Source organism: Haliotis rubra, unplaced genomic scaffold, assembly GCF_003918875.1.
Source record: "Haliotis rubra isolate DU_JTF1 unplaced genomic scaffold, ASM391887v1 Scf126, whole genome shotgun sequence".
Lineage (NCBI taxonomy): Eukaryota > Metazoa > Mollusca > Gastropoda > Lepetellida > Haliotidae > Haliotis > Haliotis rubra.
Window position 1 is genome coordinate 143,396 of NW_025765181.1, and position 17,402 is coordinate 160,797.

Here is a 17,402-nt window from a genome sequence, read left to right on the forward strand (position 1 = left end):
CTCGAACCGGGAAGCCCTCTGATCCCAGATAAGTCGCGTACGGGAAACCATCGATCGAGTCCTAAATGAGGACACCACGCTAGCTGATAGGATCCGAATCCTCTTCCGAGAGCAAGGCATCACCATCGCCAGCATTCTGACTGCATTAGGCTTCATCAAATCAACCTTAGTCTTGTCATTGACGCCTGCCAGCGGCAGTGGTACACCAGGTGGTACACCCACTGGTGGCGTCAGAGACTGGATAAAAAAACACCTGAAATCCCTCGGGGAGGCCCTGGCTAAACTGGCTGGTAAGGCCGCCGAAGCCCTGCCCGGCATCCTGGGTAGCATCGTCTCGTGGCTGCTGAGCGCTCTGGCTAAAACTGCTACGTGGCTCGGTCAAAACCTATGGGCAGCCATCGTCGCCGTGGCGGGTCTGGTGTACGCAGCAGCTAAGGAATTTTTAACCAAATAAGCCCCACCCCGACCGCTACCCCGCCAACCACCAGGGCTGTTTTACGGTCGATGTGCTGCTGATTGGACGCCTGCTGTTGGGGCTGTGGGGGTGTGGGTTGAACCCTAGGCTCTGGGGGTGGCGCCACTATACCCATCGCACCAGTATGTGTGGGTGGCGGGACTTGGGGGGTGTTAACATCGGGGTTGACGCCCAACTTTTGGTCTGCCGTGGCTATGACTATTTCGTTGTTTTAGCCCACCACTTTTTTTACTCTCAGTTGCATATCGCTCGGAGCCATGTACAGTCCCACGTCGAACACGTAGTCGACTTTCGACCGGGCGTATTCCAACACGTCTTGGTAGCGTTTGATGGCACTCGGTAGATCAACTGGAGCGTTGATAGCATCCTCAACGTTAACAACGAACTGTTTCTGCGTGCCGTAAGCAGTCCCCTTACCGAGGATGTTGGAACGTGTTTGCGTCTGCGCACCTAACAGCGCCCACACGTACGTTCGAATCGAGTCGTTCAAGCGTTCGGTGCCGGCACAAGTAAACCCTTTCGACGTGTCCAGCATGAACATTTTCCAATCATCCATGGGCCCCTGCTCGAACCTCCAGACTCGGTAATCCTTGCTGTCATCGAAAGCCATGTAACGGTCATCCCACTCGTTTGTTGTGATATGATACGACTTGTACCCCCATTCTTTCATCTTCTCGCTGGCATCCACGATAGGCATATTGTGAATGATGGGGATACCCAACCCGTGGTTCGGCCCCGGCAAACGCCAATCCGTCTTCGGGTTTAGTTCGAATTCGTTGCAAACGCGTTCGTAGGCCCGTCTTTCGTACTGGTTTTTTACTGCGCCCCATGCCTTGTCCTGTGGGAGCGGGGCGCTGATCTCTTTGAGGATACGTCTGACCTGGTAGTACACGTGGAACGTGAACACAGATTTACTCAGCTGTTCCCGCCGAGTGTCGGTCAATGTCACACCACACCCCGTTGTAGCGCACCACACGGCGAAGTTGAGTTGATTCTGCCAGAACTGCATCAGGTTGTTGAACCAAGCATGAACTACCTTAGCGTTAGTCACCGAAAACCTATACCTAGCAAATACATCTATAAACTGGGCGCCGAAATACAACCCAGCAGGGACCACGATCTTCATGTGTGGGAAATCTATGTCCAGTTTAGGGTAAAACACTCCTGGGGAGTACATTTTTAAAGTATTATATAATGAGTATATATACTCTAACATGTACATAACATTTCTAGGAATAACGAGTGGCGAGTCCATTCAGCTGATGCATGCGATCGATAACACGTCGGGTCAACTCGAAGTCGCACTCTGCGATATCACCTACCTACCGCGATGGACTAACATCAACGTCAACAACAACAAGCTGTTCGTCAGTGGCGCCCGCAACCAGATAACTGACGGCTACTATAGCGTGTGCTCTCTAGGCGATGACGTCTTGAGGCTCGGCCGACCATTGGCAAGGACACTCGGTATGCCGCCGCCGGACGAAATAAAACCAACAACTACCGTCACAGGCACGAAGTTACCCGACCTAGTACCGTACCGAGAGCTGTGCGTTCATCTCGGTCGGCTGAGCACAACGGACAACATTCAAGGGGGTCACCCTTCCACAATACTGAGAGCCGTACCGGTGAAAACGGAGAAATACAACGACGGAAGAACCGAGTCGTTTTCAAGAGGTTAACTCGGGGCAACATCCCTGAGCTGATAATATCGGTGTAAGATTATAAATCATAATCCTGTGAATATAGGATACCTCAGCATAACGCTGCACATAAAATGACGACTAGCGCACAAGGCCCCGGGATGAGGTTGAAAAAAAAGCATCAATGCGGGGATCTCCGACCTCGGGGACACACGCGGATTCGATGAGCCTGGAATAAATGGTAAATTGTACGCCTTGCAACTGAAAAAACAAGATTTACAAACGCGTTGAAGTCCCCTCCATCGGTGGTACTAGAAACCTAAGTGATATAGTAGATACCTCAGGAGCGACCGTCAACACCGCACCGGTGATGATAAATGGATGGTATACCCATCGTTCGGAGGCAAACTGTTCGACTTAGAAGATGATGAGAGAACGGACGTCGCCCGAAACAAGCCATATACGCTCGACTTCACCGACGATGACAAGTGGGTGTTGTTACCCGCTAAAGGCGACTGGTTTCTCAATATTAGGCTCGGCTCCCCCTACGTGTTCACGGAGAACAAAGACAACTACCTAATCAAAGTCGTGAACAACGGAACCCTGCTCGTAGCTTACGTCCCGGCACAGAGACGTAGCGTAGTCATCAGCCCAGTCGCCAGTATGGCAGCCCACATGCTATCGAGTAAACCGGGAGTGCAAGATGGGGCATTGCAGTTGGTGGTCTGAATTCGCTGGCGTGGCCAACATCCTGGCGAGCCTACCGGTGAGCTCCACGCTGATCATCAAAGTCTACCTAGGGGAACCATCGATGGATGAAGTCGAAATCGTGAAGGGGGTCAAACTTCGGTGGGGGAAACAACACCAGTATGCCGTTTGCACTGTTTACGTGCGGGTGGGTGTCGACTCCCACACCAGTCTGCAGGGGGTCACCGTGACCGTGGAAGCCACGATATCACTAACCAAGATCTTCCTACCCGACAACATACACTTCATGGGGGTAAATTATCAGAAAAACAATTGGAAACTATCTCGTAATAGTATTTTAGCAATGGCCAATCATCGGCCCAACGCCACATTTAACGATCTAGGAGACACGACGGAGGGATTCGATCTGCCCGGCGAGGAAGACACCTCGTACGTCCTACACTTGAAAGACAACGTGTATAGGCTGGCGGCAATGGTCGATCATCTACCCAAAATCACACTCGGGGGTCTAGGGGGCATAGAGGGATTCGATCAGCCTGGCGAGGAAGCCACCTCGTACGTCCTACACTTAACAAACGGCGTGTACGTGCGGCAGCCTTTGGCAGACGCCCTTAGAGAGCCCAAATGGTTGATCAACATAACCCTCACCGCACCTTATATCTCGTTAAACCAAGAGGGACATATCTCCGAAATTAGGAACAACGGTATCTTGCCTAGGGCTTTCATTCCGGGGCCTGGTATACTTCCTAAGCTAACACCAGATGACACGGGCAACATGTTAGATTCACCCGTGAAGGGGGAGTTAAGGTTTGACGTCCTCGCTTCCAATCGGGGGCTTATGACTGCGAGACAAGACTTCACACTAATCATAGAATTCTATCTCAGCATACACCAGGTATCCCTACCTGAAACCCTACCTGAAACAATAGAACTACAATTTTTACCTGGGGTTACAATATACTGGGATTACCTGGCCTATGACCCCCTGGCCTCCAGTTCCGAAACACAATGCCACCGTTTCGTCATACAACTGGACTCCCGAAAGGATTATATACCCTATTTATCCTCCAAGGGGGTTTGTGTGTCCATAGTGTTACCTATTAGCCTCTCGCCTATTTCCCTGCACAGAGATCTATACCTTATAAGCTTCAAGTACATTAAGCGACCATTAACTGAAGCCCAATTAAAAAATATCCAATAAGATATATTATATGCACACAGAATGGGGTTGTACCCAGTCGTAGAGGAAGTCGCGAAGGCACTGGAAACCGTAGACGGGTTCCGCTTGAGACAGTTATGTGATCTAAAACGCCAACTAGAACAAGACCGCGACACGCGGAAAGTACTCTATAAGAAGTATCATAGAGCTTTCAATATCGTGGACGGGACTGATACTGCCCTTATGGCAACCAGCATGGGACTAGGGACGGCAGGTGTTGGGTTGTTAGCCACCATCGTGGCCGCACCTATAGTGCTAGGCATTGAAATAACAGCTGGGGTGGTAGGGGTGGCAGGGCTGGTGTTTAAGTTTGTATCCCGCAGACTGCATCGCAAGGCATTGAAACATGACGAGATCAGGGTTCTGGCCAAAGCAAAGCTGAACACGGTAAGTGAGCGTATTTCCACGGCACTCACTGACAGTAAGATCTCAGAGGAGGAATTTCGTTCAATCCTCTCTGAACTCGACAAGTACCGTAAGATGAAACAAGAAATCCGGTACAAGTCTCGTAAGTCTGCTATCAGCGAAGACAAAAAAAAAAGTACATAGAACAGGGGATACAAAAAGCCCAGCAAGCCTGGGCAACACCAAAGAGATCATAGGCGATTCACATTAAACTGTTTCATTGAGGTCAACGCGACATAGTGTCACGTGCTAGTTCGTGGTCATAGTGGCACAGTAGTGCCACGTGCGGCACAGTAGTGTCACGTGGGGTCGGGAAGTTAACTGGGGGTTCAAAAGTAGTAGACAATGGTTGGTGAGATCTAAGGGCCTAACAAAAGCTTTATTTGTGAAATAAGGCTTTGCAGAGACTTTTGTTGGACTTGGTCCCGGACTATCATTGTATCTACTACTCACTTAGTCTTAAACTCTCTGTATTGGTGAAATACACCATGCAAAGTTACATACGTGAAATTTAAAAGTTACAATCTACGTTTTGGTTGTGTGTTATCATATGGTTAATCACCTGAAGTGTAAAAACAACAAATTGTACGGTTTAATTCCGTATACTGTAGCTGCATTTAATGACTGAATTCTAAATATAATTTGATCACATGTCACACAGTCAACATCTGCGGTGGAGAGCACGTGAGTGGAAACATGTTCTCTTCACTGACGAGTCTAGATTCCTCTTGCACCGGCGATGTGGTGACCGTCATGTTAGTCAATGGAAATTTAACGGGGCTCAGGTACATAGACCAAATTGTTTATCCAGTCGTCATACCGTTTCTCCAGCAGAATGGTCCAGGAATGATCTTCCAACAAAACAAAGCAAGTCCTCATGTCGTTAGAGTGGTTCAGCAGTTCTTGGCGCAGTACAATGTTAACATCGCTAAATTCCCAGAACCATCCCCTATCGAGCACGTCTGGGACGAAATGGAGAGCAGCTTGTGACGATTTTGCCAAATCCCCCAGTCACACTTCAAAAACTCCGCCAGGTGCTTCCACAGATATGGAATGCCATTCCACGAGACTTCTTGCGACGTTTGATTGGTTCTATGAAGCCCAGGTGTCAAGCATGCATCAATTCTCATGGTGGACGTACACGTTATTGACTGTGTGAATTTCATTTTGACCGTTCTCTCACTGTGAACTCATTAGTTCAGCAGAAAAGTTAAAATGTGCCATTTGCATTCCAATTCTAGAAAGATTTTCTTGCAATATTAATAAAGTCTCATCATAAAAATATCAGTTGTTAATTGTCATATCTCACTTCAAGTCAATCACACTAACTTTTGCCTTTGAGTATCGTTCCAGAGAAGAAAGTGAGTGTGAATTAAAGTTTAGCGTCACCTCGGCAATATTCCAGCCATATAGTGACGAGATAAATCTTGCATATAATAATAAATAAAAGTTCTTAAAAATCCAGTCATCAAAGGACTATAAAATAACTAGAGTATCACATATGGTGTTTAAAACTAGCATGTAAATCTAAAACTATTTTACTATTGAAGGCAATGCAATAAAAAAGGCTATAGTTCCCCAATAGCTGAAGTTAAAACCACACTAGGGACTATGGGGACTCACAGTGCTTTTGCCGGAGAAGAAAGAGCTCCCTCTTTAACAGGCTGTAGCTCTGTTGTCAATGGGTCTACAATCAAAACAATTTGTGTTCTGAAATCACCAGGGACGCAACATATACTCATACATTTAGTTTCAGAAGAGCCTTTCTAGATTGTCCATGGTAAGTTTGCTTTTGAAAAAGTCGTGCAGAACTCTTTGAAGATAACTTTGGCCCAGAAGAAGCACTCAAATTGGCGGTCATTGAAGGCACATTTCGGCACATTTTGTGCTCAATGTGTGGAATAGTTCCGAGTAACAAAGTATGGCCAGTTTGGAAGCTCTGAAAGTGATAGTTCGAGCATAGTACAGTTTTGGCGCAAAGTACTCTGAAAACTGTTAAAAAACATGGCTAAACACTTCAACACGATACTGCTGTCAAACGGTCTTTAATTAATTTTCAATTATCTGCCCTCTGCTATTGAGCCAGGAGCCTTGTGATTTTTACGGTCACTGTCGGCACCTTGGGAAATTTTTGAAAGCAAATAAGGCAATTCTGAACTTTGGTTTAGGAGCTATGTTTGGTACACGCAGCTCAGATAGTAAATGGGAAACGCTGCCTAGTCGAACCAAGAACTCTCTGGAGAATATGAAGGCTCCCTAACACTGCAGCCTTCTGCATTACCCAGAGTGTCACGGGCACTCTCCTGATCTGTGTCAAGAGATCAGGAGGTACTAAACCAAGGGCACCGAGAACAATGGGGGGCCTGACGACAGTGTACTTAGGATGCGAGCGAGACATTTCAAAGATGGGGTCCCCATATTTAGAATGCTTTTCCCGAATCTTGGACAAAATCAGGTTTGTTAGGAGGAATTCTTCTGAGGCTGTGTATGGGCCTATTCCAAAGAAGTTTGAAAGCATGATTTTCCATGACACACTGGACATGTTCAGGGTCATACCATGGATGGACCCCGGAGTTAAAGCTACAGGCATGGCGAAGTAGAAGCAACAAACCATGCCATCGGTTGAGATTTGCTTTTATGTGCCAGGGAAGGGCATCAAGATATAATCCATATTTAAACTTATCCTATCTCACATCTTGTACTCTCTCATGATCAACAGCCGATTAAAAACAAACTGTAAACGAAGTTTTGGACTCTCTTGTACCATTCGCCCGAACGCTGCCCTACTGCTCTCCTTCCATGACAGCCCCAGAGCCCCTGTGAAATATGTTTAATGCAAATCTGGCTGACCATGTGACGTTCATTGTTTGACCATTCTCTTTCTTATCTTTGAATTTGAATAAGTCAACCATGGGTAAAGAAGACTATTCCTCGGACCCACACACTTCGTGTATAGATTGTATTGGATTGTGCAGTTGGGACAAGAAGTGTGATCTGTGCAATGACTTGACAGACGACATGTTCGCGACTTACCGTAAAGTGGGTACACGCCGTCTCTCAGATAGAGATTCTAGGAGACGTGCAGAGGAACACAACCCTTCAGCGGCCAAGAAATCTAAAAAGGAGCACCCTGTTACAGTTGCTTAATGATCGATTATGACAACCACCGACCGTGAAGATTTTCTTCATCCGATGCTTACCTTAGATTGAATGTGCAGTTGTTTTTTCTGCCCTCCGGACACCATCACTCCTATACTTACGGTTGATTGAAGAGTTGTAGTTGTTCAACACTCTCCTCTCCACTCTCCGGGAACGCAGGACTTGCGGAATCGCCTCTCGGGATCTCGTACTTCTGGATCAGCCTCAGACAGAAGAAATGTATCAACTTGACTTTACCAGACTACACAGCTTCGTTTTGACGAATCCCCCGGTCTCAGACCATTCGCTGAATGCTGAAGACTCGACACCTGTTATGCCTCATCTGTACCATACGATTGGCTCGTTGTCACGAACCACTGCGACTACCTTAGAGAGAACGCTCGTCACTTCAGTTCTGCCATCATCTATAGTTCGGCGAACAAGCCCAGTTTGGTGACTCACTCTTCTCCAGCGAATCGTTCCAATTCTTTGAAGATATCCAACCTGCCGAACCGATGCGGTTCGGCGCATCGTCCAGCTTGGCAAATTGATTCAGTTCAGAGAATCGATTCAGTTCGGGGCCGACTTCTACTGCAGATATCAGACCCTCTACTTCAGCGACTCGCACTAGTTCGGCGATCCCGCTGGATTCGGCGAATCCCCGATCTACCTCATTCTACCGTTGTGGTCCTTCCCAAGACACCCTACATGTTCCACGGCATGGAAGCAAATGCTGCAACCAGTACAAAGTCCAGTCCAACAGCCCGAGGATACGGTGGACCCACGACCCTACGCGACCCCTGCGCATCTCTGTCAGTTGTCTTATCAATGTGGTAATTAAAGTCCCCACATATTAAGAGCTTACCGAGTTGCGCTAAAGTCATCAAAGAAAGTACCAGAAGGTTTTGGCGGTCTCTACAACACTATGGTGGTGAAACATGATATGATGTTATCATATGTGAATTTTAGTGGTATAAATTCAAATGAAGTATGGACATTGACAACTTTAAGTTGTGATCCACAGGTTTTTCATTGTAGACGATACCAACACCGCCTCCGTTTACTAACTGCGAGATTATCAGAATCATCATCTTGAAGCCATGTCTCTGTAATCCAGTTTGTTGTCTAGCACCAGATTTCTGAGTGCAAGGGCCTTGTCATTTGTTGGATTGTTAGTTTTAACAGATCTGGCATTTAACAAATCTTATCTTTCCCGTTCACACATCTGTTATTCTTCTCTGTGCTTCTCCGTCCCCGGCGTGTTTTCTTCACACTGCAGATGTTCAGGCTTGTCAGAGTGTGGAAAGTTTCTGCTGAATTTTTATTTGATCCACCTTTGTTGAGAGACAAACATAGCGATGACGAATATGTTATCAATGCAGACACAAACACAGTCTAAGGAAGTGCTCTATTGAGAAACAGCCTGTAGGCTTGATGGCCAAAGTATGGCTATTGTTCTCCAATCAGTGATGGTTGCATGGGACTCACTTGAACAATACACCGTGTGTGAAACTGATCAATCAGCTTAAGCTGAGTTAATGGCACAAATCCAATCATGACTGTAAACTTTGCGATTTTTCACAAATAAAACACCTTAAAGTTGATATATCCAAACATTGTTTGATGCAGAGGTGATTAATGCTCATGCTTACTGTCCTCTACTCTAACAAGCAATGTTCCCTCTAAAGTAGTTGGACACATTCTTGACTAAGCTTTTGTAAAGGAGCGAGGCTCATTCGATGTCGTTCGAAACTGAACATTAAAACAGTTGAGCATACCCATTAGTTTTTGTCTTTGATCTCTGATGGTGACTGTGGGGATGGTTTCGAAGCCGGGGTGGGCCAGATTAAGGTCGAGAGACTTTAATTTACTGGGGCTTTCTGTAAATTGGGGCGAGCTCCATCCTTTCATCTTCGGACGAAGGTTGCAGTGGAAAACGACATTTCTTGACAGCGCCCATCTCTCTGGCTGTTTTGTGCTCAGTACACCAAGGGGTTTTAGAAGTAACCCATCCATCACAAGCACAGGAGTTATGGAGTCAGTCTAGAGATTGTATTCGTAACTGGCCTCCCTTGTGCATCACTATCACACGGTTGTTACCAATCTACAAGACACTTATTTGTCTAGCTATCTACAGACGCAGGATAATCTGCAACCCACCGTACAATACGTGAGACAGGATAAGTTTATAAATTATAACTATAAATTGTATATTTATATACTTATCCTATCTCATATGATTGATACCCACCCGACCTTCGTCTATTCAGATTACATCTATGCTCAAGGAATGAGAATGGATTAGACAATGGAGGGCACATGATAACCCAGAGGATTATGCAGCATACCTTACAGGGACTTAGAGGTTGTCTTGGACGGGGAGCAGTAGGGGAGTGTTCGGGCGAATGGTACCAGAGAGTCCAAAAACTTCGTTTGCAGTTCGTTCCCACTGAGCTGTTGATCACGAGAGAGAGTACGAGACGTGAGGAAGGATAAGTATATAAACATACAATTCATAGTTAAAATTTACAAATTTATATCATTGAATTTTCTGTCCCCTTTGACAGCAATGTGATTGGAACGTTTCGGGAAAAAAACATGCTTAATATGCGGACCTCGCCTTTGAAATGTCTCGCTTGCATCCCAAGTACACTGTCGTCAAGCTCCCCATTGTTCTCGGTGCCCTTGGTTTGGTACCTCCTGATCGCTTGGCGCAGATCAGGAGAGTACCCGGGTTCTCCACCGGGAGCACAGCCCTTCTGACACTCTGGACAATGCAGTGTTGGGGAACCCTTACATTCACCAGAGAATTCTTGGTGGGTTCGACTAAGCAGCGCTTCATGGGAGAAGTCTGGGCTGTGTGTAGAGGGGGCGAGGGCCCTGAGCTGATGATGAACCTTACCAGCCTGACTGTGCCAGAATCACTCGAACCCTCTCTGCTGGATTTTCATCTTAATCTGTAAGATCATAAAACATAATAATCGTAATCTGACCGATTTAAATAGGTCTACTTGCCTAGTGGCATGGAGCCCTAATTACATTCGGAAGCATTTCAGTTGGAGATACAGGACTAGGGGTTACCCATCCATGTATCTGTCTGCAACAATTTTCAACAAAGAGTAGCAAACTATGTATTTTCCAGTTGCAGATTCACTGTCTAAGACTATTGCTCTAGCAATATCCTGGTGTTCATGCATAAGCGTTAGATCCGAAAGCAGTGTTTATGAGAGTCTTACACATAATTTCGTCCACGAGGAATTTGAGACTGATTTTGTTTATGCCCTACTGACCACCTGAATTTCATACCTGGTAACAACAGCAGGTAGACTAAGACAAGCATCCTCAATTCAGACCGTAACCCTTTGATCTTCACGTATGGAACATATTTAATAAGTAACTAAAATAAGTAAATTCACCAAGGATAAATAGCAGAATACTTGTGTCATGTCAGAGGCATAGGGAATCTCAAGGGTCCAACATTAGCCTCTGCTGTAGGATCAGTTTTAAGAGGAGATAAACTCATGAAGGTTCTAGAACGTGTACCATATGTTATATTTGGATTACACTTTCTTATTAAAGTACAAATTCTAGTACTTTTTGGGGTTGAGTCCAATGCGGGATTCGAACCCACACTCTCAGCGTCAGGCACCTAATCGCCAGCACACAAAGTCAACCGCCTAACCCGCTCAACCACCGCGACTTCCACAAAAATGGAAGTCGGACAAGTTGTAGTCTATGGTGGCTGATTAGGGCCAAAGCGATATCACGAGACGAGAAACATACTCTGCCGATGTGACTTTTAAGTACACAAAGTCCGCAGTCCAGACTACTATGGTGGCTGATTAGGGCCATCGCTTTCTCGCCTAAGAAAGTTGTAAATTTATACATGTATTGGGACTTACGTACTCTCTCAGGAGGACAATAATTTTACAGCACTTTAACCCCCTTTGAGGATACAGCCATTAACAATCTGAGTTACTAATTTAAACTTCCAATCATAAATTATTTATCTATTTTACAAATCATTTAACAAATCTGTTTATTTTTAAAATGTTTTATTTTTGTAAATGATGAGAACTAATATTATTAAAAATATTCTTCATAGTTCTTGATTTGAAATAGTTATACCCAATACAGTCAAGCAGGATATGCTTGACCGTGATTCTTTCTTCACAAGGAATACAAAATGGAAGATCCTAACCTTTTAACAGGTATTTATGAGTGTATCTAGTGAATAAAAAAAAGGTAAACGACCCCTCAAGCCAAAATCATGTAAATCCTTCAAAATGCCATGCTTCCAGGTGGTATCGTATGCTTTCTCGAGATCAGAGGATTATCGATACTGCATGTTGTTTATTTACTATAGCATTTTAAAGAAAGGATTCTAAACCTACCAAATGATCAATAGTACTACGATTTTTCATGATATCACATTGAATATTTGTTATAAGGTTATTGGTTTCAAGATACCAAGTTAATTCATTGTTGACTTTGCCGATTCCATATTTCATACCTATATCTCTAGAAAATGACTTGACAAGTCCCCTTCACTGAACAAAAGATCAAAAATATTTATAGACAAACAAAAAGGCAAAGAGCTAAAAAACGAGACCCTGGGAATAGTCCCATTCTTATTGGAATAGACCCTGAGGTCTGCATCTGCCCTTGCAAGTACATCTCAAGTTGAGTCGACCAGTAACTCATTAAAGCCTTGAGTAAATCAAGTAGTCGTTCAGGGAGGTCAATAAAGTGAAGCGAATCTGTTCATCAAGTCAAGTGTTATTTCCAGTACGAAGGCCTCAAGCCCATGAATAATATATACAGTTTTATATACTATAGAAAAATTTCCAATATTGCCGTAGTTTACAAAGCATAACATTATATATATTACGGTGAACAGATATTGTATGTATGATAACTATCATCTAAAGTTTTACATATACTCCCTCTTAATTTATATGCATGCCATAACAATTTACTTAAGCTTTTGAAAACTAGTACATTATTGGTTGATAGAAAAGATCTAAATTTGTACATGTTCGGATTTTTGGTAAGTATTTAATTCGTAAAGTGCTATATAATGGATACATGCATAAAAATGGTACTATTCAGTACCAAAATTACAATATGGACATAAATGTTTAGATTTATCAAGTCTTAATCATCTCCCTTCATTATATTTGAATCTTCACAAACCACATCACAACTTAACAAATATATTTCTAAGTCGTTTGTCAATAATGCAATATAAATATTTCTCAGGCGCTAAAATGCTTTTATATTGACGATAAATACGATATCTGAAAGTATTATTCAGAGTACAAGTCCAAGATTAGAAGAACATATTAATAGCAACATTTTTAAAGGCATTAATAAAAGAGGACACATCTCCTACTGATTGGAACATCCATATCTAACCAAAGCCATGTGAGAATAAGGTATTACGAATATATGATGCATAAGTAGTGTACAGTAATATAATTGCATTTCATATACCTTAAGTGAGATTCGGATTTCTTGCATTTCTAAAACCTGTAGCCAATATCTTAATGTTTTACAGATTGCGTTAATATAAAGCAGATACCTGCCGCATTCCCCATATAAAAATCGGGGTTTGAGGACTAACATTTAAAAATCTTTTACACGAAGTTAAATAACCTTTTCCTAATTTATCAAATGTGTGCATACCCCATATTACTGCGCAATATAATAAATTTTAAAGAAAACATTACAGTTTACCTTTCCGACTTTACTGAGATTAATAATAACTTCCATTAATGCACGTTTACCTCTCGTCGCTAAATCAGCAATACGGGCTTCCCATTTTATGAGTAGAAGAATATAAAACACCAAGGTATTTATAACTAATTACCAGTAATTTTCTTGTCATTTAAAAACCACTGCTCATGCTTAGCTGAGCATCTATACCTTCAAAAAACCAAACAATTGTATTCTGTGAAGTCATGTAATATGTTAAGCTGGTTTTGTAATAGAGGAACACTATCCGATACACGAACTACATCGTCTGCAAATATGAAAAGTAGAATTTCTAACAAATCGGGAAAAAGTTGTATGCCGTATTTACCACGTTTTGATAGTTCATCTGACAATTCACTTATGAAGAGAGAATACAAAATGGGACGAAGTACACAACCTTGTTTTAAAGCCACTGGACAATCAAAATAGTTGGTGTGTTCATTATTACATATAGCACAAGCTTTTACCGAACGATATATACTAATAATTGAATGCATCATTTTCCTTCCCATACCAGTTTTACATAAACATTTCTGTAACTTTGATCGATCAACAGCATCGAATGCATTCTTGAAATCTATGAATGCTACATATAATTTCTATTTCTTCTTAAGGAGACATTTTGCTATAATTCTATTTAAAGTAAAAATATGGTCTACGGTTGAATATCCCTGTCAAAAAACCTGCCTGACTCTCTAGTATCTTGTCTCTTACATTAGACCAATTCGTAATACGTATATTCAAGATAGGTGTATATAATTAATACGCATTGTAAGGATATTCCTCTATAATTGTCTGGCTTGCATCGATCGCCCTTTTATGAAGAGGCACTATGATAGCTTTACTCCAGGCATTTGGAAAAATACTCTTGTCATAAAGAATGTTATACAATTTCACAACGAAAGGCATGATGATATTTTCGGAAAAGCATCATACCAAAAGACGTTAAAATATGGTACTTGTTGGTCCCTGTCTGGCGCTCGGCAGTAATGGGTACAACAAGGACTGGTCGGCTCGGAGTCAGTATAAAGCACAACGTTAAACCCAGTTTCACCTCACCTCATTTTCGGAAAATGTTAACAATTCAATTATAACTCCGTCGTGTCCAGCTGCTTTAGCCCTTTTTAAATGATTGAGACGTGAGCTTATTTCAGACCAAGTAATAGGATTCTCCAAAATACAATGGTCAGTTTCAATCAGAACAACAGTTTCATCAATTCTAAAATCTTGACTGCTAGACCCATCTTTGTTCAGCTTACAATCGCAATGTAATTTTGTAAAATGATGATACAAGGTTGGTTTATCAATAGGAGAACTTGACATTTTAGCAGAGATACTTCGAAGGTCTTTCCAGAATGCAGATGGGTTGTTGACTGATGAACTTAACTTGGAACGCTTTTTACGTTGATACAGATATTTAGCTTTTCTACACTCGTTCGCAATGTACGATAGCCTCGTGTACTGGAAGATGATTTGGTACTTCTATAGCGCCTAAATTCACGTCTTGCTTCTCGGTTTGGACCATACCTCCGTATTAGGACAACTTCTTTATCCCCTTCTATAAGGGGTGTATTTATCTTAATGCCAACAGCATTGTCGATATTCAAGTTTTACATGTTGGCAGTGTTTAGCTATTGACGCATGTATAAACATATAAACACCGCCTGACTACCTGCCAGCACTGTCTATGAGCTTTAGCAGCATAGGCATTATAAGCCGAAAGTTGCGGGATATCAATAATTCTGTCGACGAACGTCCATAAAATGCATATTATGTGAAATTTCTCCATAAATTGAAGAAATTCGGGATCATGTATTTTGGGCAGTAATCATCTACGTTCCATATAAATATTCAAAGGTGGCCAATATCATGGGAAATATCAACACCTGTTATTTGATGAGTCTGCATCGGCCTCGCAGTCATCCATAGCCTGCGGAGAGGGGTATCACGTGACCCTCTAGTCCTCGAGGGAGGGGGGTGCCGCTTGCTGTGTGACAGATTCGTATGCTCTTTTATACCGTGCGACCTTTGCAAAATAAGGCGGACATCCCATGTATCTATGAGGGAATTGAAACAGTGGAGAACTAGTTTTACACTAATTCAACCTGTTTAACAGTGTTACAAGTATACAGGAAACAAACAGTAGAATCTCTCTTTCTCTTTATAAGCATATTTCTGAATCGTTGCTGGGAGAGAAAGTATATGATCAGCATTAAAATACCTGTCTCTGAATTCAAGTGTTTGAAAATAGAAGTAAATATCTTGCAGAGAGTCTATCAACCATACGAGTCTGTAATTGTTAGGGTTTCCCTCAAAACCTTCAAGAAGGGACAGATCGTAGTTTTTGATAATTTAGATATACTCAGATGGGATGGGATTTGTGTATGCAGGCTGCTATCTAACTTTACTTTTCTTTCATAGGTACTTTTTCCTTTACTGGGATGACAGGAAGGAGCAAGGCAGATAAGTCACTTGTGGCCGGAAGTATAAGAGCAGAAGCAATTAATCAGTTTGAAGGTATGACTGCAGCCCCTTGACACTTGTTTCTTGGCCTTTTTAGTAATTTATTTCATGGAGTTTAAATATGAGTCACTTACAGAATCACGGAGTCATAATGTATGTCTTTTTTATTAAATAACTTGCTTCAGTCGTAACGTCACACAAGGATCTATCCTGAGGAATGTTCCATTTATATGACAGGCCATACATCTCTTAAATGGGCAACGTTGGTGGTACTGTAACTTCCAACTACTAGTAACTGCTTAAGGACATTTCTGTATGTGAATTTGTTCGGTGTCTTTGGTTATGCTTCTTGTTCAACACTAAAAAACATTGGCACTGTGTATTTAACATGAATCTCCCCTCTAGAAAGACGGGATGTGAGACACCTTTGGCTGTCAATCTTTAGAAAGACAAAACAATCCCCCATTCGCCTACACTAGATACTAATATGAAGAAAGTGTTTCTTAAGTAAATGTTAGTTGTTTGGTGATCATGTATGCTATTTTGTTTTGAATGTGATTGCATAGAAGACCCAAATATGTATATTTGGTGATTATATGTCAGTTTCCAATATTCCAGGCAAAACATTGATTGTGTTTAACGACAAGTCTACAGCTGGCCCGTATGTAACAACCTGGAACTTCAATTTTTTCTCCAACAATCATTTCTTGGAAATCTCCCCGGATTCATGGCGATGTTTGCGTAAAAACCTCACAGAATCCTTTATTTGTGAAATTCTAAAGGCGGTTAGGGGGAGTCTGATCCTTTACTTCGCACATCCAACCAAAGATGATGCTATTGACATGATCATAAAGCACAAGAAGGTGAAACATATCATCATTCAGTGCCTGCGTGAGCTAGACATCAAGGACAGCAGCATACAGGTGGAGCTGCGAGAGTTGAGTGAGTCAGAAGTGCAGACAGCACAGACATCAGGTAAAACCCCCAGGGAATAATCAGTCTCGATTGTTGACCAAAACAGATTTCATTGATCGTAAATTGCGAAAAAGTGCTAAGTAGTATATCTATGAATTGCTGAAAAGCGTTGATAACGCCACATGTCTCCAAAATAATTTCAACTACAGGTAGGTACTGTGTCTGACAGGACCTGAACCGTATTATTTTTCCACAGCACCAGCCCTGTCTGCAATGCTATGAAGCAGTTGTATATTTTTCTCAGTTATAGGCTCACTGGGTCTCGTTTTCAATGTAAATGGAGTTATTTGTTTCCTTCGGAATGATGTATATTCAGAGACTAACGGTTAGTAGATACCGGTAGCATCTACCATTCATAAAACATTATATTAAATGTTCAAAACGGAGATGTTCGTTCTTGGTCTGCAGAATGCACAACATTTCTCTTGCTATACTTCAAGTGTGACTACTTGTAAACTGTCAAGCCTTTACCAATCAAATTGTGGAGTAGACAATCCAGTGGCACTATAACACTTACACTCATTTTCTGGAACTAAATGAATTGTTAATTTTTGGATTACATCACATCATGAGAAGTCCAAGTGTAGGATCCGGGTTATAGTCGGCCAGTTTTTTTGTA

The 17,402-nt window shown here is 42.6% G+C and overlaps 1 protein-coding gene across 1 annotated transcript in view; it reads left to right on the top strand.

The window, feature by feature from the left end:
• The window catches only part of LOC124266494, a 31,508-nt gene extending 14,464 nt beyond the window's left edge, over positions 1-17,044 (top strand). Inside the window, exons 5-6 of the mRNA XM_046701291.1 lie at positions 15,767-15,862; positions 16,427-17,044. Coding sequence (XP_046557247.1) covers positions 15,767-15,862; positions 16,427-16,803 — 473 coding nt within the window. The 3' untranslated portion in view covers positions 16,804-17,044. The remainder of the gene's footprint in view (positions 1-15,766; positions 15,863-16,426) is intronic.
• Positions 17,045-17,402: the final 358 nt, after the last annotated feature.